Genomic DNA, 27,990 nt, shown 5'->3' with positions numbered 1-27,990 from the left:
AGTGTGAACTCCGAGTCCTCATAACAACCCTGTGAGTTAAGGGCTGTGGTTGCCGCCAGTCTGTAGATGATGAAAGGCAAGCCCCCACTATGACGCCCCTGCTCTTTAGCAGGCCTCATCCCAACACTCCAGCCCAGAACCTGCAGACCTCCCGCCCACCCCTGCCCCTCCCCAGTACACACCAGGCTGTTTTATGCCTCTGAGCCTCTGCTCATGCTCTTCCTCTCTGCCCGGAATACCTTTCCTGCTCCCCATTCTCACCCCACATTGGATACTGCCTCATTGTTTAAGAATCCTATTAGACATCACCCCTTCCAGGAAAGCCTTTTCGGACCCCAACTTAATCAGATACCCCTCTGTGCCAACACCCCCCAACCTGGCCACACATACACAGTCCTCTGGGCACTGTCCTGTTTCCCCAGGGGCAGGGCGCATGTGTCCCTGTAGTGCCCCACCCAGGGAAGAATACAGATAGGTGTGAATGAACGAACAAATGAATAGTTAACATTATTGAGTGAATTATGAAGTGCCAGGCACTATGCTAAGTGCTTTACAGGTATTTCATTTACTGCTCACTATGCCTTATGGGGAAGGTGCTATCATTCACCAGATGAAGAAACAGCAGCTCAGAGGAATTGGACATCCACCAAGCATCCAGGCAATCTGACCCCAGAGCCAGTACCCTTATACTATTACGTGTGGGCGCTCCTCACTGGACTCTCTCCGTAAGGGGCTCTGCCCCCAGCCCCTCTGAGACTGGAGTAGGGAGAAAGCTCAGAAGCGCTTGGTCCCCTTGGAGGAGGAAGGCAGTAATCCTGCCGCCCTCTGCACCATTCAGATCCCCTGGGCCTGCCCATTTGCTCAAGGACAACCCGACCCAGGAAGAGGCTTGATCTTGGGAAGAGGGTGTTGGGGCCAAAGAAAAGAAGATACCGAGGGCCAGGGTTGCTACTGTCTTTAGCCAGGCTCTGGCCATTGGGGCACAGGCTCTCCTCTAAGGAGGGAGGTTGGGACCCTGGGGAACCTCGTGACTAAATCCTACCCAACTCCACTATGCCTTCTCCCTGAAGACACCCAACATCTGACCAGTAAATGCTAACGTACCTCCACTGACAAGGACCTCCCTATCACCCCAACCCAGGCAAGACCTCAGCAAGCTTCTCCTTCCCTTAGCTGAAACTCGCCTCCTTGGGGACATCAAGAGGAGCCCACTCTCTCGGGAGAAACCAACGGACCCAACTGGAGGGCACCTCCCTGACTCTTGTCAGTGCCACTGATCCTCCCCTTTCCTTCCAGACAGAACCCTTAGAACTCTGCCTCCTGTGGCTTCTTCATAATGCCTTATTTCCTCCCTCTCCTCTTGCCCTTCCAAAGCTCTCCAGACATGGTACCATGGTCTTAACTTAGGAATGCCCTCTTCTTGTGTTTCCTGATCCCCTCAGTCCCTAGAGAAGGCAGAGTGGGAAGGTTTCTAGTCTCACTCTGGAAGACCAGAGAGGTAGAATAGTTTGCCCAAAGGCCCACAGCGAAGGGGTGCCTTCCAGGAGCAGCAAGTGCAAAGGCCCTGAGGTGGGAGTGTGCCTGGCATGTTGAGTGTGCCTGCAAGGAGGCAAGCATGGCTGCCATGGAGTGAGCAGAGGCTAGGGTGGGGGATAAGTTCAGAGAGGCACAGGGCCCAGATTGTGTAGGCCTTTTATAGGCCACTGTGAGGGACGGACCTGAAGCTTATGCAATTTAAGGTGCTGTCCTTTTTTAAAATATCAAAATTACAAATAAAAGTTTGACTCAGGGCCTTGGAAGGAGCCTGGGCAAGTGAGGGGCCTGGATGGTAAATCTACCCTTGACTGGTGAGAAAGGTGGCTTTTGCCTGGAATGAGAGGGAGCCATAGGACAGTTTCGAGCAGAGGAGCTGCCTGACCGAATTAACCTTTGAATAGGATCTGCCTGGCTGCCAAGTGGAACATGAATTGGGGCAGAGTAGAGGAATTAGGACACTAATGAGCAACCTGAACCAGGTGGTTATGGCTGAGGGGCGGGCAGGGGTCAGATTCCAAATGTGGAACCAACAAGATCTTCTGAGGGGTAGAATGGGAGGCTCTGAGAGAAGTCAGAAGGGTTGACCCTGAGGTTTTAGGCCTAATCCAGTTATCTCCAACTGGGGCGGGGAAGAAGCGTCATCGTGGTAACTGGACCTCATACACTCAGGCCTCTAACTTCTCTATGATTTTCACCAACCCCCCTCTCCCCGCAAGGAGGCTGAGGCCGAAGTTTCATTCCTCCCACTTCACAAAGAAAACAATACTCAGGATACTAAGAGAGACAGAGCACCTTGCCCAAGGCCACACAGCCAATAAATGGCAGACCCTGGACTCAAACCCAGGTTCTACCAGCTCCAAAATCAGTTATCTGTTCTCATACACCAGGAAAAGCAAGGTTCGGCGACCCTAGTAGACTGTCGGGTGGGAGAGGGAGTTCCTGCAGATGAGGCACAATTCAGCTACCACAGGGTCCCTCGGACCACTTCACACCTACCCCCAAAAAGCCTGCAAAGAAAGCTCTCTGCACCCTACGCCATGCTCCCTCCTGACCCTGTTTCTGATCCACTGGCTGGGAGGTCTCAGCTGCAATCTTGGGGAAATGTTTTCGGCATCGCTCACGTTTTCTTAACACATTGACCAAGTAATGACTGCCTCCCTCCATCTTACACATTTCCTAAAGGAGTTTCTGTATTAGGATGCAAAGCTGGCTTCTCTGACTTAGAGAAAACCTGGGATTCCTGGTTTAATCTAGATTTAATCTTCTAACAGATTTAGCCCCTAAAAACAATCCATTGCATTTAAACTGACAATAGCTCACAATAATCCAATGGCTTGGACTGATATTTTTATTATTATCATTATGGATATGAAAGGCCCATCATTTGGGATGTTCAATTCTACTACCTAGAATGGCTCATGCCACTTTCTGCCTCCACTCCTCGCTTGGAGCCTTGACTTGTGAGTCTTTCACCATCTTGAGGCTTTGTCCTTTTCAAACCACACCTCTTAAACACCAGGAACAGAACCTGACAGGCCAAGCTGAATAGGCTTTGTCCCCTCCAGCCCTCCCCCAGCCCCCTACTCCTGGCAAAACCTGCCAGCAGGAGCAGATATTTGATCCGTCATAGAAGCTATGATGTTACACTGCCCAGATGTTCAACTTACCGGACTGAAGGCTCAGGTTACAGATAATCAGGGCTGCTCTAGCCTACAGACCCCATGCCCACCCTATCCTCCCACCCTGAAGAGTCAGTTAGGATCAATGTCCCACATGGCCAACTGAGATGGAGTATGTAGGACCTGCATGGGTCGGAGGCTCACAGAATTGACCCCTTTAGAGTCTTCACAGCAGTGGCCTAGAAGGCACATACTCTCAAAGCCCTCTAGGGCCTTTCAGAATGGACGATGCCCTCCCCCAGTCCTCAAACACCTTTATCTCCTTGCCTGCTAGGGCCCACTTCCTTTCTTTGTCAGTAGTTTTTTGTTTTTGTTTTTGTTTTTTACGGTACATGGGCCTCTCACTGTTGTGGCCTCTCCCGTTGCGGAGCACAGGCTCCGGACGCGCAGGCTCAGCGGCCATGGCTCACGGGCCCAGCCGCTCCGCGGCATGTGGGATCTTCCCGGACCGGGGCATGAACCCGTGTCCCCTGCATCGGCAGGTGGACTCTCAACCACTGCGCCACCAGGGAAGCCCTCTTTGTCAGTAGTTTAAAGAGAATCTGGACAGAGCCTGGAAACACTCGACAAGAGAAACAGAACAAATGTGATCAATGTGGCTAGAATTTTCAGGCCACCGGAATGTGCCTGATTTCTCCCCCAATAAATTGGGGCTGCACTTTACAGCTACGGGAGTTGGGGAAGGAAGTTACAAATTCAGCATTAAAAAAAAATTTTTTTTCTGTTACCAGGATAAGGTCAGGCCTAAGAGACATATTATTGAGGAAGGGGAGGTAATGAAGGCCCACACTGTGTCCACAGAAATACAACAAAGCCCCTACCCTTTCCTGTTTAAAAGATCCCCCCGCCCTTGTCCAGGGAGTTAGTGAAAACTGTGCACGTGACTTTGTAAAATGTGTGCTAAGATCTAGTCACAGCAGGTAATTCAATCCCAAGACCAAGACCAGGCTGTAGCAAACTCTGGATTTAGCCCAGTCTAACCTGAGGACTTAGGGGGTCCTTTAACAGGACCGAGTGAGATGCTGGCTGTGTGACAGTGGTGGCCACCAACACTGGGTCAGAAAATGGCACAGAGAATGGTCAGCACCTGCCAGACACTCTCGTCCCCTGAAGGAACGGCCAGATGCAGAAACTGGGCTCCCATTCCATATAGGAATTCCTAGGGCAGAACTGGAGGGGCCATCCCTCTCACCTCACAGTCAGGGGGACTGAGGCCTGGAGTGGGGAGGTCGTCCCAGGGCTGACTTCTCCCCTCATCATGAAGCCACCTCCCACCTTAGACAGTCAGGGCTCAAAGTCAAGTTTGCCCAACACCCATCCATGGCTGATGAGGACAGCAGAGAACCCGGAATTCCCCAAGACGTGGGGAACAGGATGGGCAGCCTTTCAGACAGCTCTCGACCCTCGGGCAGGCCAAGAAACTCATCCTCCAAGGGCAGCAGTTTCCAAACTTCTGTATTTTTAGCAGCAGAAGCCATCCTTCAAACAAAACCTTATGCAAAACCTCGAGCTACAAAACAGATCGGGGGCAGCTCTCCCAAGCGAAGCCTGGGCCAGGCCCCAAGCTCCCCCTCCAGCACCCGGGACTCCTTCCACGGGGCCCTATGTGGAGCTCAGTCCAAAACCCCAGACTCGGAGGCCTTGTAGCCCTGAAGCTGAAGCAGCCAGATAGGGTGGGCTCTTACTTAAGACCCCTGGAGGGTGCGGCTGGTCTCCGAGACCTGGACGACTTCGTTCTCCACCAGGGCCTGGCTCCCATCCCCACTGAGCTGTCTCATGCGCAGGTTAATGGAGCCGTAGGTCTTCCTGGAGCCCCTGCCAGGGACGAAGTTCGGCCGGCGGTACAGCTCTCCCTTGCACAGGGAGACCATCAGCAGCACGGACAAGAGCATGCCGCCCACTGTGAGCAGCCCCAGGCCTGCAATGATGCACTTGTCCAGGTGTGAGCCCAGGCGCGCATAGTACATTTCTAGTCGTTCCATCTCCCGTGCTGACACTGTGTCCGGGTTGACACGGGCCTCTCGGGGGATGGTGTACGCAGTCACCACCAGGAGGATCCCGCTCACCAGGAAAACCAGAGCGGAAACGAAGCCGTAATCCACCGGGCGGCTCACAGGCTCCAGGCCTGGCCCCTCTTCTGAACGCAGGGACAGGTCGTCCCTCTGGGATCGGGGCCATGAGGGGACGCCCTCAGGGGGGCTGGGGGAGCTGCCCAGTCTGGCATCCCTAGGGTTCTGGAAATGAGTCTCGTGCTCCTCCGCAAAGAAGCAGGCATTCTCCACACCCTCCCTGCGTGGGGCCGCTGGACCCAGAGGAGCTGGTCTCCTTGGGGCCTGGGGGCCATTGCTCAGTGTCTTCAGTTCCAGACCAGGGGGAGATGCCATTGGGAAGGCGGGCCCCAGCTCATCCCTTGGCCGCTGGGCAGCTAGAAGAGAAAACAGAAAGTCAGTGGAATTTAGCGAACCTCTACTGAGAGCCTGCTGGTGCCAGACATCACAGAAGGCCCCGAGAGATGTGAAGGTGAGTCAGGCCGAGTTTCCACCGGGGAGGAGGGGGAGCCCGCCAGCCAGAGGGGGAGGCAGGGGATAAGATAATGACAGAGCAGTGAGACCCAATCCGCGCTAGGATCCTGCTTCACCACTGGCGGGCATGTGGCTTTGGGCAATTCCCGTATCGTCTCTGGGCCTGTTTCCCTCTATATTAAATGACAGTAATACTACCACTCCGTATTTAACAGGGCTGATATAGGGATTGAGTTAATCCATATAAAGTGCTCAGAATAGTAAGGACTCAGTAAGTATCAGAATGAGCTATTATGATGGAGGGAATTTAAATACAGTAGATAGGTTCTAATCCCAGCGTCACCACTTGAGCTTTGGCAAGTGAGGTGACCTTTCCAGACTCAATTTTCTCATCTGTTAAATGTGAATAAGCCAAATGTCTCCCTCATAGGGATGATGTGAGGATTTCATAAAATAAGGCATTTAAGCCCCCTGCCAGTTCAATTAATGGACACTGTTGTGATGAAGTGAGAATGACTGGGGGCAGGGGAAGGGGTAGAGATGAAGGTGGTCCTAAGAACAAAAGGAGAAAGTTAGGGAAGCTTCTAGGAGTTGGTGGCATTTGAGCCAAACCTCGGAGGATGAGTGGGAAATCCCCCAGCACTGAGAGGGGACAAGGGCATTCTGGAGAGGGAGAAGGGGTGCCTTGAGGTCAGCTGGGACCAGCTCGCTAGGGACTCTGAAAACCAGGCCAAGGAGCCAGGGAGGCGAGGCGTTGGGGATGGGAGGGCTAACATCGCCTAGGTTTTGGAAAGCTCTCTCTGGCTGCTGCATGGAGGACAGACAGGACGGGGAAGGAGGAGAGTGGAGGCCAGGGGTCCAGGGAGGAACCCATTGTGGTCAGGGGAGACATGGAAGCTGAGAGGGCAAAGAGAAAGGAGCATATCTGAGAGCCATGACTGAGGTCAAGGCCAAATGCCTTTATGTAAATAGAAGATGGGAGGACCTGGATGCAGACCACAGAAGGGGAGCTGGGAGAGGAGCAGGTAAGGGGGTAAAGAGGAGACACCCTACCCAAGTACCTGAATACACACCCACACAGACAGACAGCACATGTGCCAAAGGATACCAGCTTACAGCCCATGGGCCATATTTGGCTCGTAGAAGTTTTGCTTTTTTTTGTTTCTGGTCTGTTCATCTGGTTTTTGGTGAAGCAGTTGCCAATATATAAAAAGCAAAAGATTTTACACTTTATTTTTTAATTTATTTTTTTAAATAGATCTTTATTGGAGTATAATTGCTTTACTATACTGTGTTAGTTTCTGTTGCACCACAAAGCGAATCAGCCATATGCCTACCCATGCCCCATATCCCCTCCGTCTTGAGCCTCCCTCCCATCCTCCCTATGCTACCTCTGTAGGTCATCGCAAAGCACCGACCTGATCTCCCTGTGCTATGCTGCTGCTTCCCACCAGCCAACTATTTTACATTTAGTGTATGTATGTCGATGCTACTCTCACTTCGCCCCAGCTTCGCCCTCCCACCCCATGTCCTCAAGTCCATTCTCTATGTCTACCTCTTTATTCCTGCCCCGCAACTAGGTTCATCAGTACCCCCCCCCTTTTTTTTTTTATAAATTTATTTATTTTTGGCCTTGTTGAGACTTCACTGCTGTGTGTGGGCTTTCTCTAGTTGCAGTGAGCAGGGGCTACTCTTTGTTGTGGTGCGCGGGCTGCTCATTGCGGTGGCGTCTCTTGTTGCAGAGCACGAGCTCTAGAGTACAGGCTCAGTAGTTGTGGCGCACGGGCTTTGTTGCTCCGCGGCATGTGGGATCTTCCTGGACCAGGGCTCGAACCCGTGTCCCCTGCATTGGCAGGCGGATTCTTAACCACTGCGCCACCAGGAAAGCCCACCACCCTTTTTCTTTTTTTAGATTCCATATATATGCGTTAGCATACAGTATTTCTGATTTACTTCACTCTGTATGACGGGCTCTAGGTCCATGCACCTCACTACAAGTAACTCAATTTCGTTTCTTTTTATGGCTGAGTAATATTCCATTGTATATATGAGCCACATCTTTATCCATTCCTCTGTCGATGGACATTTAGGTTGGTCCCATGTCCTGGCTGTTGTAAATAGTGCTGCAGTGAACATTTTACACTTCAAACCTTGGATGCCTGGCTTCTCTTGCAAAAGGAAAGAATCTCACCACCCTAGCCCCCATTCCCTCACAGCCACACTCAGCTGGAGCTGATGATGGAGTCCTCCCTCAGGCAGATCTGGTGCTCCCCGACACGCCCCAACTGGCACGTAGAACTCCTGATCCCACAGCAGAACTACCCCATTCCCCCTGCACACTGATGTACTGTGGGTACATACACCACAGACCCAAGTCCCCACACTGCACAGAGACCCCCAGGTGCAGAGTGGCTCGTATGCCCTAGTGTGTCTACACACATGTACACAGGATTCTAGACCTTTCTCTGCATTCGTGTGTCTGAATTTATTCTCCAGTTCTCTGTGCTTCAGTGTGTGTGTGTGTGTGTGTGTGTGTGTGTGTGTGTGTGTGAGAGAGAGAGAGAGAGAGAGAGAGAGAGGATATAAGCAAATGAATGAAGTGAAAATGAATGGAATGAATGAAATTTAAAGAGCCTCAGGGCAGGAAGGCTCGATCTTTCTGATCTTCCTTCCAACAAGGGCCTGCATCAGACACCTCCTCTTAGCACACACAGGGCCTTTCATGTGAGTACAAAGCCTGTTTCCACTTACAACCCATCTCTATGACCATGTCCCTTTTTCCTGAGTTCCAATTTAATAAATGTTTACTGAGCACCTACACTCCCTGCTGGGCCCTACTGCGGGCACTTCGCTCAGGAGTATTGTGTAGAACCCCCACGAGCCCCACGAGCAGTTATTACTATCTCCATTTTACAAAATGTGGCCAAGATCCCATGGCACGCATGTGGGGGCCAGGAGTTGAAAGCAGGTTCCCCAAGAATTGTTATCACTTAAAAGCCTGCAAACCCACACACTCTTGTACCAGTGGCATCATTCCGCCCTCCTTCCCTGGTCTTCCAGGCCTCATTTGTAGATTCTCTACTTTATCCCACTGTTTAACATCAACCACGAGCAGCTTGAGGGCAGGGACATGTCTGGGTCCGCAGCCCCCTGCACAGGGCTTGGAACACAGCCAGCCCTCAGGAATGGTTTGGCAACCTGCCCAGGCAGACAATCCTTCCCACACACAGGGTGGCGAATGCCTACTCAGGGCCAGGCTCTGCCCAGACTGCTCCCACTTTCCAGTAAACCAAGAGGAGAGGTGTGTTCATTGGCTTTTTTTACTTTTGGCACCAAAAGCATTTTCCTGAGTGCCCAGCCAGTAACAGGGACTGGCAGTGACCACTCCTGCCCAGTTGGTGTCCAGATGTGGTCCCCCACCCATGTCTTAAGCATCCTCCACAGAACTCAGCCCCTGGAGTGGCCCAGGAACCCCCTTCCCAGACCAACACATTGATGCTTCCATATCCCAGAAAAAACTCAGGACACCCAAATTCTTGGAGCAGGGCTCTTTCACTTGGCAGGAACCCAAAACTTTTTCCTTAGGATGCCAGCAGAGTTAGGAAGAGGGTGGAGGAAAAGGAGGTTCCCTCTTACCTAGAGTTGCTATGTATCTGACACACAGGTTCAGAGATGCCCACCACTTACAAGGACATGCCCAGTAAATTATCCAAAACATAAGCAGAAACAGACAAGCTGACAATGATGCTGGTGTCCACTGCTCACACCCCACAACTGTACCAGTAACACTCCAGTTTCATATGCAGTCCAACAGGACCTGAAAAGCACACCCCAGTTCCACACTCATACCCCCAGGGGCCTTTTCCACATGCAACATTCACAGACATGGGCAGCCACGCAGTGTGAGCCACAGATCCATAGACCACATTGGTACCCACACCCCAGCAAGGGACAGAGCTGGTTACACACACACACACACACACACACACACACACACACACACAGAGTTTACTACCCTCAGGACTGCTAAGACCCACCAAGATCCCCCCAGGCCCAGCATCCCACCCACTGGTGTGCACTAACACGCGGGGAGACAGACGCACAGCGGGAGTGGGTAAGCTTCACAAAACCCAATCGATAGACACACGCACGAGTTGTACACAAAGCCTCGGGCTCTCAGATATGTCCACGCTGTTATACCCAAAGTTCCGCGCAGAAAGCCCCAGCACCCCGACTGCCCGCCGCACCCGCGCGCCCGCCAGCCCGCAGCTCACACCCCCTGCTCCTGCCCTTGACCACAAACGCCACTGGGCCGGGCCAGGCCGGACCGGGAAGAGCGGCGCCGGTAGCCAGGCGGCCAGGCGACCCACGAAGGCCAGGATCTGCGAGGACAGGCGTGCGCCCGGGTCCCCTCGCCTCGTGTCCTTCGGCCGGGCCGCGAGGTCAGGCTAGCTCTCCTTGGCCGCCCCTCCCCGCCTCGGGCCCTCGGTCTCCCGCCGCCCCTCGTAGTCCCCTTTTCGCGTGCGTACCTGTGCCGGGCCTCCCTCACTGCCTCCCCACGCGGGAGGCGAGGGCGCCGGGCAACGGCGAGGGCGCGTCCTCCCAGTGCGCCTCCCCGCAGCCGGTGCCCGCCTGCCGGTGTCTGTGCTGCGGCGCAGCCCGGGAGAAAGCGGGCCCGGCCGCCGTCTCCTCCTCGCCCTCCCCGGCTCCCGCCCCCTTCCCGGCCGGGCCCGGCCCGGAGACGCTGCCGCGGCGCACTTACCTGCTCGCTCCGCGCGGGGCTGTACCGAGGCGGCCACGGCCTCTGAGGGCTCCGGGGAGGGAGGACGGTGAAGGGGCGGGAGCCGGGGATCGCCGAGCGCAGCGGATCGGGCTCCGCCCGCGGCCGGCGAGGGCGCCAGGAGAGTTAGCGCGGGGAGGCACTGGGAGGAGGGTAACGGACTAGGGTGAGAGTCGGGGGACACGGATCCATCCTCCTGCCCTCCCCACCCCTTGGGGCAGATCTGTTTCGCCAGCACCTGGGCTTAGGGAACTGGAGCCTTCATCTCGTGGTGCCTGGGCGCAGCGGCGAGGCGCGGGGGTGAGTGCTGAAAGAGACCCCTCCCTCGGCCGCCGGCCTCGCCCCTCGGCTGGGGAGCCCCTACTGCGCCAAGCCCCCACTCTTCCTCCGCTCCTCACCCCCTCACACACACACAGCCCTCAGGTAGGACCCAGGGTCCTCTCCGAGGTCCTTAGGTCGGGATAGTGTTCTCTGGCGTTTGTGGCTCCGTGGCTCAAGGGCGCCACCTGAAGGCTGAAAAGAAGCCTCTGAAGACCACCCCTCACCCCCAAACACACACGCGCGCGCGCGCACTCCTCCTTTTCCCCTGCTCTTCTTTTTTTGTGGGACACTGAGGTACACAGCCCAAGACGGGTGTTATCTTGGAGGATTACCAATGGCCACACACACCTTCTTCCTCCAAGGCCTAGCTGTAGTGCCCCCTCCCCTGGGAAGCCTAGCTCGCTGCCCCACACACTCCCTCGCCCCAGGGGCCCCTACAGCTGTGCTCTTTGCCTGCGTTATTGTCCTTATTTCTGAGAGTTGTGATTTTCAGGAAGTGCCAGCATCCCTCATCAGACTGGCACCTCCTGGAGAACAGGGCCCCTGTCTGATCCCCCCAGAGCCCAGCGGTGGGTTTGGGTGAGCAGGTGGTGAGTAGGGCAGATTCCACTATTTCTCTCCGTTAAAGGGCTCAGATTAAGGTGAATCAGTGAGATGCCTAGAGCACAACAGTTAAGGAGACTCTCCCTCTTTGGGGGCCCAGGTGAAGCCCAGAGAGGAGGTCCGTGTGAAGATCATGGGGTTTCGGAAGTCTCCGTGGCCAGCTCACTCTCGTGGCCTCTGGTAAGTCCTCCCGCCTCTCTGAGCCTCAGTGTTCGCCTCTGCCAATGGAATCATGAAAATGCAGACTCCAGGAGCTTTGGAAGGGTCAGCAGAGGTCAGCCATCTGGAAGGACAGGCAGATGGGGATGCCCTGTCCTGGCTCCTCAGCCACCTCATGTGAAAACCTGACATGTCCTGCTCCAAAGGCCTGTGCCATCCTTGACAAGCAGGACAGTGGAGGCCAGGTGCCCAGGCCTTTGAGGCCAGTGTGACAGAGACCTGGGCAAGACCTCCGGGGATGGGAGGGCTTCAGTCTCCTCCTGCCTTCCAGAAGCCTATTGTCAGGGACCTCAAAAGGAGCTGGCTGTGGCACCAGACTCCCGAGAGAATCCCAGCTCCACCATTCATGGGTGTGTGGCCTTGTCCCCTCTCAGAGCTCAGTTTCCTCATCTGTTTAATGGACTTAGCAAGGGTTATAGGGATTAGATGAGATACTCCCTGTAAAGCGTGCACAGTTCCCTCCCTCAGCCCTGCCTCAGAGCCTTTGCCTTTGCTGTTCCTTCTGCCTGGGACACTCTTCTTCCTGAGACCCCCAGAGCTCGCCCTCACTTCTTTCACGTCTTTGCTCAAATGTCACCTTCTCAGAGACACCTTCCTACATCATCCTTTTAAAACTAGCAGTGCCCCAGCACCCTTTACTCCTTAACTCCGAATTTTTCTCCATAGCATTTATCAACTCCTGACAGTTGCTTATTTCTTTCTTTATTGTCACGACCACTAAAATATGTGTCAAGAAGCAGAAGCTTTGCCTGTTTCCCTCCCTCCTGTATCCCCAGACACTAGAAAAGGAGCCAACACATAGGAGGCCCTTGATAAATATTTATTGAATAAAGAATGGAGAAAATGAGCAAATATTTACTGAGCTCCTATTATATACTGATTAATTAGGTAGACTTCATCCCTACCCTCTAGAAGTTTGTATTCCAGTGGGAGAAAAGGATAAGTAAATGTAACACTGCCACAGAGCAGAGGTACATAGTGCTGTTCAAGCTTTCAGCAAGGTGCTGACCTAGTCTGGGAGATGGGGATGGCTCCTGGCTCCACTGCAGAAGTGAGGACTGAGCCGAGATTGAAAGGATGAATAGGAGGCAACTAGGTAAAGACAGCAGGAAGAGAGGCCCAGCAGAGGGACTGGCATGGGCAAGGGCCCTGGGGTAGAAGAGAGTATGGTGAGTGTGAGGCTTGACGGACACCAGGGTGGTTGCCCTGAAGGGCTCAATAAGGAACGTTGGAGATGAGCCTGGACTGTCAGTGAGCCAGGTCACTGAGAATCCTTGTAAGCCAAGCAGTTGGTTCTTTATCCCCAGAGCAGTGGGGAGTCATTGACCAGTGTGAGTAAAGAGTTAACAAACTTTTCCTCTTCTGCATGAGAATTTGACCTTTGGTTAACTGTCTAGCTCTGTTTCCTTGGAAACAGATAAACATATATCACTCTGTTACTAGGCAACATTGCTATGATAAAAATGACCCCAAGGAGGAGCCTGGAATGATCCATGTGGTAATGGATTAGAATTGGAGATGTCAGTATGAACTCATGTTTAACATAATATTGATGCAGATGAGTACGTATTTATGATACATGTGATAGATAACTATAAATGTATATATACACAAGTCAGTATACACTATATTTCCTTTCTCTGTCAGCTGAGAGAACCTAGCTGCATGACACTGCATAGCAACAAGCGCACCTGGTTCCCATATCTTGGTTTCTAATACCACTCTCCAATAAAAGGAACCAGGGAGAAATGGCTGATTCTGGAGCAGGAAATGTACAAGACAAGCCTGGAGCATCTGATAGTGCCAGAAAGGAAGGAAGGAACAAACCACACGCACACACACACACACACACGCACACACACACAATGATGGGGGTATGTCAAAGGACATAGGGGCTGACTAAAAGAGCTCCTAAGAGCCAAAGTTAGAAAAATTTGATCAAAAAAATAAATATTGGATTGTAACCTAAAATATGATAAATGAAAAAATGGGGGGAAAAGAGAAATCTCTGATGCTGAATTCCAAATATTCCATCCTCAAGGAAGCAACATAACGCCCCAATTCTTTTTTTTTTTAGACTCCTGTGTAGAAATTTTTTATACAATTTTTAAACGTTACATTCCATTTACAGTTATTACAAAATATTGGCTATATTCCCCCGGGTTGTACAATACATTCTTATAGCCTATCTTACACACAATAGTTTGTACCTCCCACCCCTCCACCTCTGTATCGTCCCTCCCCTCTCCCCACTGGTAACCACTAGTTTATTCTCTATTATTTGTGCATAACTCCCCAATTCTTAAGTGTGGGCGGAGCATAGTGCCTTTCAGAGAGTACAGTATGGGAGTGGGGGTGGAGATAATTTTATAGTGGAGAAACTGACAAACCTGATTACCTCAGCCAGGGGATCAAAGTCAACATCAACAGTCCAATTATGTTAATAGTATGTATCCTCGATATGGTGTGATGGGACTGGCACTTTACCTCTGTGATCTCTCTCACAAAACCCATAACCCCAGTCTAACCAGGAGATAAACATCACACAAATCCCAGCTGAGGGACATTTTACAAAATACCTGACCTCAGAACTGTTGAAACAAGGAATGTCTGAGAAACTGTCACAGCCAAGAGGAGCCTTAAAGATGCATGACGGCTAAATGTAGTGTGGTGTCCTGGATGAGATCCTGGAATAGGAAAAAAGGACATTAGGTAAATACTAAGGAAATCTGAACAAAGTGTGGACTTTAGCTAATAATAATGGATCAATATTGGTTCATTAATTATAACAAATTTATCATACTAATATAAGGTGTTAATAATAGAAGAAATTGGGTATGGGAACTCTTTGTGCTATCTTCCCAATTTTTCTGTAAATCTAAAACTGTTCTAAAAACTAAAGGGTTTTTTTTTTTCTTAAAGACCCCTGATTGGTAAATTGCATCTGGGATGAGAGGAACTATAAATACCTGTTGGGAAATCATATTTTGGGCTTCACGAGCATGGTGACTCCTGTAACTGGGCAGGTACAAAGGTATCGGCTCCCAGGGGACATGAAGCTTTTAAGCCACGATGACTCCTGCACCCACCAGATGGGGATTCATCTCCTTGAACCTGTGCTGTACTGCTCTGGTACACATGCAGCAAGGACTCCCCCGCTGAGAGGGAGAGTTGAGTGCTGGTGCTGACATTGAGTGCCATTCTAGCAAGCTGAGGTTCCTGTCTTCCATCCATCAGAGTATGTCAATGCCAAGTATGGCTTGTGGTCATCTGTTGAGTCTGAGTGTGTAGTTGAACCTACGAAGACTCCTTGTGGACATTGCAGTGGGTGATAAGCAGGAGAATGACGTGATCAGATTTGCATTTTGCAAACCTTCTCCCTCTGGCTGCTCCCAGGTGTGAGGGGACAAGAGAGAAAGCAGAGACCATCAGGAGGTTATTGTGGTCATGTTGGCATGTGATAAGTCCTCAATCAATTCACTGCAGTTATGTATCTATGAGACGTGTGGGTCTGTGAGAGAATGTTCTTGTAGAATATTAGAATATCACTTAATCCAGAATTTTCCAAAGGGTATGGTACATGACATGATTTCTTGGTGTTATATAGATAAATGTGTTTGGTTATCTATGGCTGCACCCCAAAATTTATCAGCTTAAAAGAAAATTATTTATTTGCTCAGTTTTGCAGTTTGGGCTGGATTTGGTGGGGACAGCTCAATTCTTCTCTACATGGTGTCAGCTAGGGTGATACAAACAGCTGGGAACTGGCTGTGGGTTCTTCTATTATCTACCACACTCTCCAGGTGGCTAGCGTGGGCTTCCTTATACAGTGGTGGTCTCAAGGTAGTCAGAGTTTTTATGGCACTCAACTTTCCCAGAGTACAAAAGCAGAAGCTGTTGGAGCTTCCTAAAGCTGAGGGAACAGTCACAATGTCACTTCTGCTGCATTCTATCGCTTTAGTGAATGTCACAGGCCAGCCCAGAGTCAAGGGGAGGGGTCTACATAAGTGTATGAATACTGAGAGGCATGGATCACTGGAGGCAGTAACAGTCTCCCACCATCTATCCTGTATCTGTATACACACACCCCCATATGTATATGTATTCATTTTAATGGCTAGGTATTTATTTTATTCTAATGTGTTTTAGAAAAATAGATAACTAGCTCAGGAAACTAAAGATATCATGGATAATATTGCTTAGAATGAGGACAGAAAAATATATGCGTCTATATGAAGTTGGAGCAACATATTCTGCTGGTTTCCCCCACTATACACTCTCCTTTTCTTCCACTGGGATAGACTTGTTGACCGATAGCTAGCACAGTGCAATCAGAATAAGGATTCCATTTCCCAGCCTCCCTTGCAGTTATGTATGAACAAGTAGGCAATGAGCCATTATTCATCATCAGAGGAGAAGGTGTGGGCAAAATGTATTAAGTGTTCTTAAAGGAAGGGGATATGCCCTCCTTCTCCCCTTTTGTCATTCCTGCTGCCAGGATGCAGACCTGATGGCTGGAGCTGGAGCAGTAGTCTTGGACCATGAGCTGGAAGCATGTTAGGATGGGGGAGCAAAAAAATTGAAGGAATCTAGATCCCAGATGACCATGGAAACACCAGCCTGGGATAGTTTCCCACACTTTTTTTTTTTTTTTTTGCGGTACGCGGGCCTCTCACTGCTGCGGCCTCTCCCGTTGCGGAGCACAGGCTCTGGACGCGCAGGCTCAGTGGCCATGGCTCACGGGCCCAGCCCCTCCACGGCATGTGGGATCCTCCCGGACCGGGGCACGAACCCATGTCCCCTGCATCGGCAGGTGGACCCCCAACCACTGCGCCACCAGGGAAGCCCTTCCCACACTTTTATTTGTTAGAGAAATAAACTCTTGTATAAGCTACTATTACCTGGAATTTTCTGTCACTCAGAAGAGTTTTCCTATCTAATATGATCGGTTTAAAGACAAATACAAGTAAGTCAAAGTAGAGGTGGTAGGCAAAACCGAGAAGGAGGTATGTGAGTAGCTGAAGTTTGAAAAATACAGATCCAATCTGACCTCCTGTGTTCCAGGTGAGAAAACTCTGAATACAGCCTTCAGTGTGTCCAAAAGGGTCATATGAAAGAATAACCCAGGCAAACTTAAAGTTTCACTAGGGGAAGAAAGGAGGAGAAAGGAAAAGTATTACTGGAGGAGGGAATAACTCTTAACAGGCTCAAGGATGAAGTAATAGTAATGAATTACTTGTGTGTTTATTTTAATTGACAAACACTTATGTAGCCCTCTCCAAATGCCAGGCAATATTCTAAGTGCTGTACAAACATTAGCTCACTTAATTATCGTACCACCTGTCATGCAGGTGCTATGATTATCTCCATTTTAAGATGAGGAAGTGGAGGCAAGAGTGGTTAATAACTTGCCCAAGGTCACACAGCCGGTTTACGACATTTCTGGGATTCAAATCCAGACCCCAACTAAGTGCTGATAGCCACTATGCTGAGTTCCATCATAATTTTCAAAGCATGTGCAAACTTCCTGAGCTGTTAATGTTATTCTCCCCACTCCCCCCCACTTTTTTTTTTTTTGGCCGAGCCACAAGGCTTGGAGGATCTTAGTTCCCCAACCAGGGAATGAACCCAGGCCACCGCAGTGAAAGCGCCGAGTCTTAACCACTGGACCACCAGGGAATTCCTAATCCCCTTTCTTACATTTAGGAAAATTGAATGCCAAAGAGAGGAGATCGCTCGGTAGCCACACTGAGGGGTAGTAGAAGTACAACCACAACCAAGGGCCTGGACTTCCAGATGGATTGGGGAACCTCAGATAGACCTAAGGTCCCAGGGCTGATTGGCCGCATGCCTACTCTCCCTACCCCATTCAGTTTTATCTCCCACTCATTCACCTGGCGAGGGAATTGGGACTCACATCAACTGGGCAGCTTGCCTCAGAGTCACACCCAAGGCTAGTTGTGGCCAAGAAACACTTTTCTCACAGTTCCACTCTGCTTCCAGAGTCTCCACCACCTCGTCAGGGTCAGAGGCTGTGCTTCCCTGACATAAGGACATAGGGTTGTGTACTGGGTACCTGGGCATGGGACAGGTGTGTATAGGATACACGTACACAGGGTGCCTGTGTACAGAGCAGAAGGGCTAGAATACCCGTATACAGGACACTCATGCACAGAAGAGGTGCACGGGACTCATGTGTACAGGGCACACAGGGATAGGATGTGTCATAGGTTGAGTTCCCCCAGAAGCAAACCCGAGACAAGAATTTGAGGGCAAGTGGTTTATCTGGGAGGTGGTTCCAGGAAGCACTGCAGAGGAGTGGGGAAGTTCGACACGGAACGGAAGGGAAGGCTTCCGATGTACCAGTGGGCAAGCCCATGGCTGCTGCAGGCAACTGGGACTCAGTCCTGCTGGACTGAGTATTGTCCCACCAGAGAGCTGAGGGAAGGGAGGTATTTATCTACTAACTCCTTTTTGCCAGCACGTCCAGCCTGTCCTCTGCACAGGTCAAGCACGTTCCTTAAGCAGAGAGTCAGATGTACTTTGCAGTAGGAAGCCCTGGGCACACATGGAGAAGGGGAATGTCAGGGGGATGTGGGTGGAGCTCTGGAAGCATTTGCTACAGGACACAGAGGTGCAGGGCATGTTCAGGACCCATGAGTACACAGATAAAGAGCACAGGCAGAAGACAAATGATCAGATTACCAGCCTTGCTGTCTGGGGTGAAGCGAGGGCCTGCTGGGAGGGGGGAAATAGCACAGAAGAAGAGGCAGTGTTGGGACCCCCAAGTCAACTGGTCCTCCATCCGTGTGCTCCAGCTGGCTGCTGTGATGGCACGAGCTTGCATGGTAAGAAAGGTGGGCTTAAGGGCTCTCACAATGTGGAAGCTTCTTTCTGCTAAACTTCCACCTTATTTGGATTTTACAAAGTGGGGATGAGGCCGAAGGTGCCCAGGATAAAAGAGGGACCGCCCTCAAGGCTGGGTAGGGCCCTAGATTAGGAGTCAGACACGGAGGCAGAGCTCAGTGAGGTCACTGAGCCCACCTGCTACATCCAAGAGATGGAAGTAACTCTGCCCATGTGTCTCAGGGCAGGTCACCTACGACTCTTACACCTTGGGTTCCCTGTCTGTCCAGTGAGCATCACGGAAGTCCTCTCCCTGCTATGGACTTCACAGCACTGTTGTGAGGAGCAGATCAGGTCTCAAACAAGAAGACACTTGGAAGAGAATAAAATATATAGGTGGGGGGATTATGGAAGGGCCTGAGTGGGGGCAGTCAAGGAACCTGGCTTCTCCCTCTAGCTCTGCTGCTATAGTTTTAGGATATTGGTTTGACTCTTGTAATAAAGAGGCCCAAAATGATAGTGCCTTTAATAAAACAGAATTCATTTCTCTTTCGTGTAAAAGCACACACAGCAGTTAAGGCTGATACGGTGGCTTCACAAGTCGCAGGAGACCTCAGTTCTTTCTATCTTGTTGCTCTGCCATCCTCCACCTGGTGGCCCAAGATGGCTGCTCCACCTCCAGCCCTTATGAGTATATTCCAGTCAGCAGAAGGAGAAGCAGGGGGAGGGGCAGGAATCCTCCTCCCTCCTTTTAAAGGCACAGCCCAGAAACCGCGCACATCACATCCATTCATATCCCACTGACCAGGATTTAATCATCTGACCACACTTCCCTGCCGGGGAGTCTAGGGATAGTCTTTTGCCATGTGTGAATGGGAGAAGGGATATTGAGGAACAACCTGCAATTTTTGCCACAGCTGCTGACTTGTTTGGGCAATTCACATCACCATCTGGGCCATGGTTTCTTCATTTGCAAATTTATTCATTCATCCATGCATTCATATATTCATTCATTCATATATATATTCCAGGTTTGTGATATAAAGTTCGATTTTTGAACCACTTGATGGCTAATGAATTCTCCTACTAGCTGGACGATAAGCCCTGTGAGGTCAGGTGTGAGGTCTTTTTACTCAGCGCCATACCTCTGGCATCCAGGGCAGAGTCTCGTCTGGCACATGGAGGCCATATGACCAGTTGCCCATGGATGAGGCATGGATGGCCATTCTGGCTTTGATAATTGGTGAGGACATTTTTCCTCGCTGAGGAGTTTAAGTTCTTTCCTTTCCTAGGCCTCCTGGTTCCACCTCCCCTTCTCCCCATGTGCCAAGGCTTTCCAAGCCTATGAAATAAAACGTTCTCTGAGCCAGAATCGTGAGAGTAGGATTAAAAATAAATGAAAGTGTGTCAAAACAAGTTAACCACAAGAAATGTCTTCCCAGGATAATTCAGTGTTGGCACTGGAGGCCAAGGACAGAGCATCAGACTCTAATAGCCAAGCCCTCCTAACAACACCACTCCTGTGTCGGGCAGAGAACCTGCTGGGCTGCCCAGGATGGCAGCAGATGGCCTAGCCTGAGCCCCCGCTTGACCCTCCACCCCTGCAAGACAACAGGCAAGACCCTCCCACACAGGTCAGGGAGAACAGGTTCTAATTCCAACCCTGTTGCTTACCTGCTGGGGTGATCCTAGGAAAATCTATGCCTCTTTGAGCCTCAGCTTCCTCACCTGTAAAAATGGGTTAATAATAGGCTCTTCATCAGCTATAACATGCAGATAACAACGGTGCCTACCTCGCAGGCAGACGTTCCCAAATGTTCTCAGTTCATGGCATCCTTATCATCTCTGTAATTTTTTCACAGTGCACCAGGCCCGAAGAAATGTCTAACAGTTGTTTGTTAAATTAGGTTCAAACAACTTAATGGTAGTTTGTACAGTATTCAACAGATACTATTGTATTTCCCTCACATTTTAAAAATATTTTGCAGTGCCCCTGTGAGTTTTCTGAAGTGCCTCTGGGTGCCTTGGCGCTCAGTTTGGGAACTGCAGTCACAAGGTTTTGAGGATGAGATGAGGTTGTGTTGTCAAGGGCTTATCACGATGCCTGGTCTGGAGTCAGAGAGCAGTAAATGTTAATTGTCCTAGATCATCCTCCAGTCTCTCTAGTCCTTTCTGTGTCTCCTGCCGCTGCCACCCAGCAACTCTTCCTGACTCCAGCTCCTGCCATCTCATGGTTTCTGCTTGCCGCCTTCCGTCTGGACCCCTCGGGGCCTGTGGCCCTGCTTCTGAACTAACTTCCTTCTCGTATAGAATCGCCAGCCCCCCTTCTTCATTCCTCCCTAACTCCACACGTGGCACAATCTCTTCATAGGTGGAGTATACATTCTGGCCTCTTAATTTGGGGCTTGGCTGTGTGACTCACTTTGCTTACAATGGCAAAAGTGACAGCTTGGGGCTTCCCTGGTGGCGCAGTGGTTGAGAGTCCGCCTGCCGATGCAGGGGACACGGGTTCGTGCCCCGGTCCGGGAAGATCCCACATGCCGCGGAGTGGCTGGGCCCGTGAGCCATGGCCGCTGGGCCTGTGCATCCGGAGCCTGTGCTCCGCAATGGGAGAGGCCACAGCAGTGAGAGGCCCGCGTACCGCAAAAAAAAGAGGCCTCACATGGTTCCACTTGCTCTCTATCCTCTGCTGTTGCCAAGAGAAGAACTTGCCCCAGTAGCCCAGTGATTCTAGGAGGAGGAAAAGAGACCCATGGCGAAGGCACAAATCTGCAGACCTGAAGACCGATGCAGACCACCTTAGCCAAACCACAAACTCAAGAGCAAAAATAAACAGTTGTTGTTTGAAGGTATGGAGTTTTGGAGAGTTTCATTACACAGTAGTCTTGGGACAATCCAACCCCTCTGACTGTGGCAAATTCAAATTCTCTGAGAGAAGGTCTGATTGGATCATTTGCTCACCACCCAGAACATAGCTGCTTTCACACCATCACCCACGAGCTGAGGGTCTCCCTCCTGTCCAGTCTGCAGGTGGCTGCCTTGGGCTGGGACACCCATTTCTGATCCAAGCAGTTGTCCCATAATTACATGGTCAAGTGACACAAAGCCTGGTGACCTGCCTGGAAGCAATCATTTCTGGCCCCTGTGTTCAGAAGGGGTGTGAGTGTGGTAAGCAGGAGATTCTTGGATCCTCTTTGGTTCTAAAGAGTAACAGCTAACTAGGAGAAATTGCACATAAAATTTTCTCTGCATGTGGCAGTCAGGATGCAACTTAAGCTGTAAAATCCAGGATATAAGAAATGTGATTTTTCTTACAACTCATTTCTGTAACTATTTTGAGCTTCATTATGCTTAAGATGGAAAGGATGAGGCTCAAGCTCACTTAGAAAATTTGGTACAACCGGCTTAGAACCCAGTTGTCCTGGCTTCCTATACAGTGTCCTGGCCCCCTTCCCTGTGCAATCAGTCTCACACTTGCAAGGATGCTGCAGGTGCCATCTCTGAGCCAGTGGAGCCCCTTCTCCAGCCTCCCTGATCGTCTGGGCCGTGCTTCCCCACTCCACTGGCTGAGTGCCCACTGCCTGGAAGAATTCTAAGCAACACTTTCCTCCTACTGAGTCGTAATCTGCCTCCCTATGTCCTGTATCACCTGCCCTAACTCTGTCTTCTGGCACTACACTTAAATGTACACTCTTTTTTCTTTGATTTATAAACATTTACTATAAATTTTACTTCTATAAGTTCTATTTAGTTATTTTTCATATCTGCCTTTTTAAATAGTGTCTTTTTTCTTATGTTTTTGAATTCTTTTGTATGACTTTAATTCTTTTCAAAATACTTTTTTTTTTTTTTAATCTCATCTGAAGTTCTTAGGGGAAGTGGGTCTAATCCTGCTATTGCTGGTGTCTGCTGACTCTCACTTATAGTGGATGGTTTCCTTGTATAGTTTGTAATTTGGGGCTAAGCGTTCACCTTCAGTGGACCTTTATCTGTGGACAGCTTGTGTAGCCCAGTTGAGGGCAAGTACCTCCAAAACAGGTTACGTTTGCTTTGCTGGTCACCTCAGCTCCTTACCTGGGATCACTATGTTAATTCTTAGTTTGGGGTTCCTAGTTCAAGTGGATAGAATACATTTTTTTAAAGCCCGCATGAGACTAGATCCTATTTATTGGCGTCATAATATTAACTTGATTATAGTTTGTTTCCACCCACTAGGATGTCAGCTCCAGCCTTTGTCTCTCTGATTTTGGGCTCTACTCCTCTATCTGCCTACAGCAGAATTTTAAACACCGTAGGCACTCAGAAAGTATTTGTTGAAAGAGAGAATTAAAGGATGCCCACTTCACAGTGTGTTGTGAAGAATAAATGGGGTTTCAGTTAGAACTGTGTTTGCCCAATTAAAAAGTGGGTTTCTTATCTCATATAACAGGCAGATGATGTTGGGGGTTCTGTGACTGAGTGATTTCAATGACTCTGCAATTTTCTTGGCCTTTGTCTTAGGGTTGCAAGATGGTTACTGTAGCTCCAGGCATCACATCCACATTCAAGGCAGAAGGAAGTAGAAGAAAGTAAGAGTAAAGGGGAAGCATCCCCGACATTTTTCCTTATCGTGTAGGTAACATTTTCCTAGAAGTCTAACAGCAAATTTCTGCTTTGGTCTCATTTGCTAGAAATGGGGCGCATGGGCATCCAGAAGAAAGGGGACTTGGAAAGTGAGCATTTCCCTTATCTATAGACTCCATAGGTAGGTGAGGGAGGGAGGGAGAGGACTGGGGACACAGGTGTGCCATCTGCCCCAGATGAGCTTTTATCTGTGTGTGTGTGTGTGTATAACAAAGCATTTAGAGCAGAACAAGCCCTCAGAAAGCGGACACCTATTTCCATAATAATTATTAATTTTATCATTTAAAGCTTTATAGTCTCTGTGATCCTGTTGGCATCAGATTTGGATTCTGGAGCCCACAGGCTCTGAGGCACCCATACCCCAGTGATCTCCCTCCCCCGGCCCCTTGTTCTATTCAGAGTACTGAAGCCCTTTAAAAAAAAAAACACACGCTACATTTTCCAATGTCAGCTACTTCCTGCTCTCATTAACTCCATCCTCAGTGACTTAGCCAGACTCTGCTCCTGGCCTGAAGCAGAGAGCAGACTGTCCAAATCAAAGGTCCCTCAGGCCCGTCACCAGGTCAGCATCAAGGTCTCTCCCAAGGACGCTGAGATGAAAACAGCAGAAGAGCCAACCTCAAGTCTTGGGCAGACCCTGGAGTGGCTGAGAAAGGAGCTGGTAAGTCTTTACACTTCTTTTTACCTGGTGCTTTCACACCATATATTCCAAGGCTCCCTGGTTCCCCACTCCCAGGTGCCCCCTAGGCTGGGGCAGAGCTTCACGCTGGGGTATAGGCCCTGCAGGCACCCCTCTGGGACCAGCCACACAGTGCACAATCACCACCTCAGGTGCTGGGATAAGTAGGTCGTGGCCTACATAGGAGGCTCTGGGTACAGTACTTGCCTGACTGGTTTTAGAATTACACTGAGTCCTGGTATGTGCCCAGCTCTGCAGCTGTGTGACCTCTAGCAAGTGGCTTTACCTCTTTGAACTTCAGTCTCCTTATTGTAAAATGGGGATAACCATAGTACCAGTACCACAAGGGTTATTGTAAGAATTTGGTGAGGAGATGGTGTAATTCACTTAGTGCCTGCGTTGGCTGTTACAATCCTGACCCAGCTGGATATGGAGTACATCAGCTGTCTTAGCCTGGGTCTTCTAGAAAGCAGAGGCTTGCAAGGGTTGGGGTATTAACCGTTTATTTGGAGGTACAAGCCCAGAGTGGTGAGAGTGAGGGAAATAGGGAGTGGAGGCAAAGGCCGATGCTATTTGAGGAGATGCCTTGCGTTACCAAGCTGGCTGCCACTTAGAAAGGAGCCCTAAGGAGGCCCAGAGGTCCTCTCAGCAGCCGGTTTACCTGGCTGCAGGATTCTCTGCAGGGGTTGAAGGAGGATCTGCACCCCGGGGGAGAGAAGAAGAGGAAGTTTATCTGCCCAGCTCACTCCTGTCTCCCATTTCCTGTCTGTAAGACTCCACCCCATGGGGCACTAACTCACCTGAACTTGTGAGCTGTGTCACCTTATGTCTCTCCTTGTGATGTTTTCTCCAAGTCCAAAAACAGAAGGGAGCCCCAAAGTATGTGGGGACACCAGCCCAGAGAGAGAAGGAGGTGGTCTGGGGAACCACAGAAGGCACCCAAAGTTTGTATTCCAATAACGCCAGCTTCTTCTTCTGGGGAGGGACAGAGAGGATTGTCCAAAAATGACCTGTCTGGGTTGCCAGGCAACGGACTAGCTGGGAACCAACCCTGTCCTCACCTCGGTGGGAGGGGCTGACCCAGTAGGGCTTCTCATGGGCCCAGGGGACTCCAGCAGCAGGAACTGCAGCCACCTACAGTCCTCAGGGATCTAGAGGTTGGGTGGCAATCCCACCCCGTGCTCCCCCTAAACACTAGGCATACGCTGAGACTGCTTAGTACCTGAACCCAAAGTGCCAGTTTCCACTTGATAAATTACCTCTCTTCTCTCCTACCCATGAGGAGGGAGAACAGGTAGGGGTGGGGGGAAGCCTACCCAAGGCACAGCCTCCCGGGGCCAAATGTCCTCTGCCTCCACATATGACAAGAGATGAGCCTTGAGTCTCCACTTGCTGGTCCCTGACTTGCAAATTTCTCAGTCAAGTGTGTTTTTAACCTCCATCACAGGGAATTTACATGACATCACAAGGGCTCCCCTGTGGAGCCCAGCCAAGAAGCCCCGCTTGACCATCAGTGAAGTATGTCAGTCACTTTATGCAGCAGAAGGAGCAAGTCAGTAACACCAGCAGCTACCACTGATGAGCACTGATGAAAGTCTGGTGCTCTCCCTCCTTTCCTGGGATTATATAAGCCCCCAAAGTCCTGGTGGGATCTAAAACAGGGAGAGAGCCTTGAAAGGCAAGTAATTTGCTTTCTAGTTTGCAAATGAAGAAACTGAGGCTTCGGTGGACATGGCTTCTATGAGGCTGTGGGCTTGTCTCCAATGAGACAATGATAGGAGCAGGCTTTCTGGGGGAACATCCAGCACTCTGGCCGCCCCCTCACAGACTCCTTCTTTCTCCTAGACTGAGATGCAGGTCCAAGACCAGAGACTTCTGCTCACGCTGAAGCATCTTCACAGTGTCCTGCAGGAGCTGCGTGCGGAGAGTGCCCGCTGGGAGGATGCCAGATCCAGTGGCGGAGCCTCCCCCATCAGACCTCGGGCGGGCTCTGAAGGCAGGGGCCACCAGCCCTTTTCCTCCAGGGGCCTGGCCCAGCTCCTCCAAGGGGCAGACAGCAGACGAAGCTCCCTCCCTTAACAGGCCAGAGATGACCCTGACTTTAAACCCTCCCCCCACTAGTCTAAACTTTGATTGTGATGAGAGAGAGCACTGGAATGGGAGTCAGGAAGGCCGGTCTCTGGGTTCACCCCTGCCTTCATTCACTGTGTGTCCCTGGACCTGTCACTCAGCTTCTCTGTGTCACTCCTTCCTCTCCTGTCACTTCTCAGGGTGTTTGCACAAATGAAGTATCAGATGTGAACACATTTGGAAAACGCAAACATGTTACATGGCTTCTGGCAAGCACCACGGTGGTAATCCTATTCTTAGGAATTTCCCACAAGGTGATTGTTAAAACAAAGAAAGAGCTCAGTGTGCCCGGATGTTTATCTAGTGTTGCCATGGCAAAAATACAGAACCCCGTGCAGTGACTTGATGGTTGTTTTCTGTCTTCCCGGCAGGCCTTCTTATTCCCCTTTATCTGAAAGAAACAGGCCCTACAACCAGCCTGGCCATAAGGATGGGCATGTAACCAGGCCTGGCCAATTACAATTCATGGTCATCCTAACAACATGATTGGCCCAATGAGTGGGCATGTGGCTCAACAGAGCCAATCACAGCCCTTCTCTGGGATTGCCCTCTTGATTCTTGTTCTACTGAGGTCGCAAACCTGGGGCTGCCAGTGGCCATGATTCCTGTCAGGTGAGGGAGACCTGCTGGCAGTAGGAAAGAAAGAGGCTAATCTTCAAAGAGAAGCAGAGAGAGGACCACACAAGAGATGGGCAGAGAGGAAGGGTGCTGGCTCTTTTTAGTCCCTGGTTTCAGACCCTAATTCTGTGAGTTACTCCTGCTGTCTTTCCAGAGCAGAAGCCAGTAGATTCTACCACCACCACCCACAAAGGCACACACCAGTTTGTTTTTGCTTAAGCTGATTTGAATAAGGTTTCCCTTATTTGCAACCAAAATAGTCCGGATGGTCAAAGAAGCAAAGAAGAGAAATCATGAAAAAAAATGGCATTTCTGACAACCGAGTTTGGCAGGCAGGCAACAAGGTGTATGTTGTGGCAGAACCCTCAATTCTTTGGAGTGCAGGAGTCATAACTTTGAAAAATTATATCTGCCTATAAGAAAGATATAAATGGAACAGGTAAAAATAAAGTCCTGGTGTTAACATGGTCCGATTATCGTCAGGCCTTTTTATTTTTGAAAATCTTCTTGCATGTTGCTAGGATATTGCTTTTAATGGCCTTGAAAAAGTAAATCCATTGCATACAGAGGCAAAGGGTGGGAGGGCTGCATTATATGTACTATGGTTATGGTCAGACTAATCTGGGGTTTCTATATAATATTTGATAATACAAAAAAATAGTTCTCCATCAATGGCTGAATGGATAAACAAAATGTGATATATACATGAAATGGAATATCATTCAGCCTTGAAAAGGAAGTTAATCCCGGCACATGCCACAAGATGGGTGGACTTTGAACACATTGTGCTAAGTGGAGTAAGCCAGTCACAAAAGGACAAATATGATTCCACTCATACGAGATACTTAGAGGAGTCAAATTCATGGAGACAGAAAGTAGTTCTGGTTGTCAGGAGTTTGGGGGCAGGGGGTTGGGGGGTCATTTAAGGGGTGCAGAGTTTCAGTGTTGCAAGATGGCAAAAGTTCTGTGGATGGATGGTGGTGATGGTAGTATAGCAACGTGAATGTACTTGATGCACTATATACTTTAAAATGGTTAAAATGGTAATATTTATCATATGTTATATTTTACCACAATTAAAAATAAATACTTTAAAATTTTAAATTACCTGCTCTGTGATGCTAGGGCTGGAGTCCCACAAACCCTATTTCTGCATTACTAGCTGCTCCAGGTTAGACTTTGCCAATAAGCAGGGTGGGGCTAGAGGGACACCACAGGGCTGGAGGAGCGAGAAAAGACTTGCTTCTTCATCTTTGTTCTTTGTAGCTTCCTGTGGCCTTCCTACTCTCATGAACATCACCCAGCAATGCTCCTTCACCTCAAAGCAGCAATTCCTCCCTGTGGCACCAGCCAGAACCCCCTTCTCAAGGCTGTAGGCGCCAGCCCTGGGGGGCCCTTCCCCCAACCTCAGAGACACCAGCTCCAGATGGCCAG

The 27,990-nt window shown here is 50.2% G+C and overlaps 2 protein-coding genes across 3 annotated transcripts; one reads left to right on the top strand and one right to left on the bottom strand.

Annotated features, from left to right (window-relative positions):
* Positions 1-185: 185 nt before the first annotated feature.
* Positions 186-10,761, bottom strand: TMEM74B (transmembrane protein 74B). 2 transcript variants are annotated; one of them, XM_067707717.1, is made up of 2 exons: positions 10,500-10,761; positions 186-5,640 (listed from the first exon to the last, which is right to left on the bottom strand). In XM_067707717.1, exon 2 carries the CDS (start codon positions 5,597-5,599, stop codon positions 4,901-4,903), a length of 699 nt encoding a protein of 232 aa, XP_067563818.1. In that variant the 5' UTR covers positions 5,600-5,640; positions 10,500-10,761; the 3' UTR covers positions 186-4,900. The 2 variants fall into 2 exon arrangements, with proteins under 2 accessions (XP_067563818.1, XP_067563817.1); XM_067707716.1 differs by lacking the exon at positions 10,500-10,761 and adding an exon at positions 10,267-10,402.
* On the top strand, positions 10,597-27,026 carry C15H20orf202 (chromosome 15 C20orf202 homolog). Its single transcript, XM_067707718.1, has 4 exons — positions 10,597-10,817; positions 11,467-11,621; positions 23,613-23,790; positions 25,654-27,026. Exons 2-4 carry the CDS (start codon positions 11,575-11,577, stop codon positions 25,885-25,887), a joined length of 459 nt encoding a protein of 152 aa, XP_067563819.1. The 5' UTR covers positions 10,597-10,817; positions 11,467-11,574; the 3' UTR covers positions 25,888-27,026.
* Positions 27,027-27,990: the final 964 nt, after the last annotated feature.

The sequence above is a fragment of the Pseudorca crassidens genome, chromosome 15, assembly GCF_039906515.1.
Source record: "Pseudorca crassidens isolate mPseCra1 chromosome 15, mPseCra1.hap1, whole genome shotgun sequence".
In the NCBI taxonomy this organism is placed as follows: Eukaryota; Metazoa; Chordata; class Mammalia; order Artiodactyla; family Delphinidae; genus Pseudorca; species Pseudorca crassidens.
This window is presented reverse-complemented; position numbering and strand designations above follow the sequence as displayed.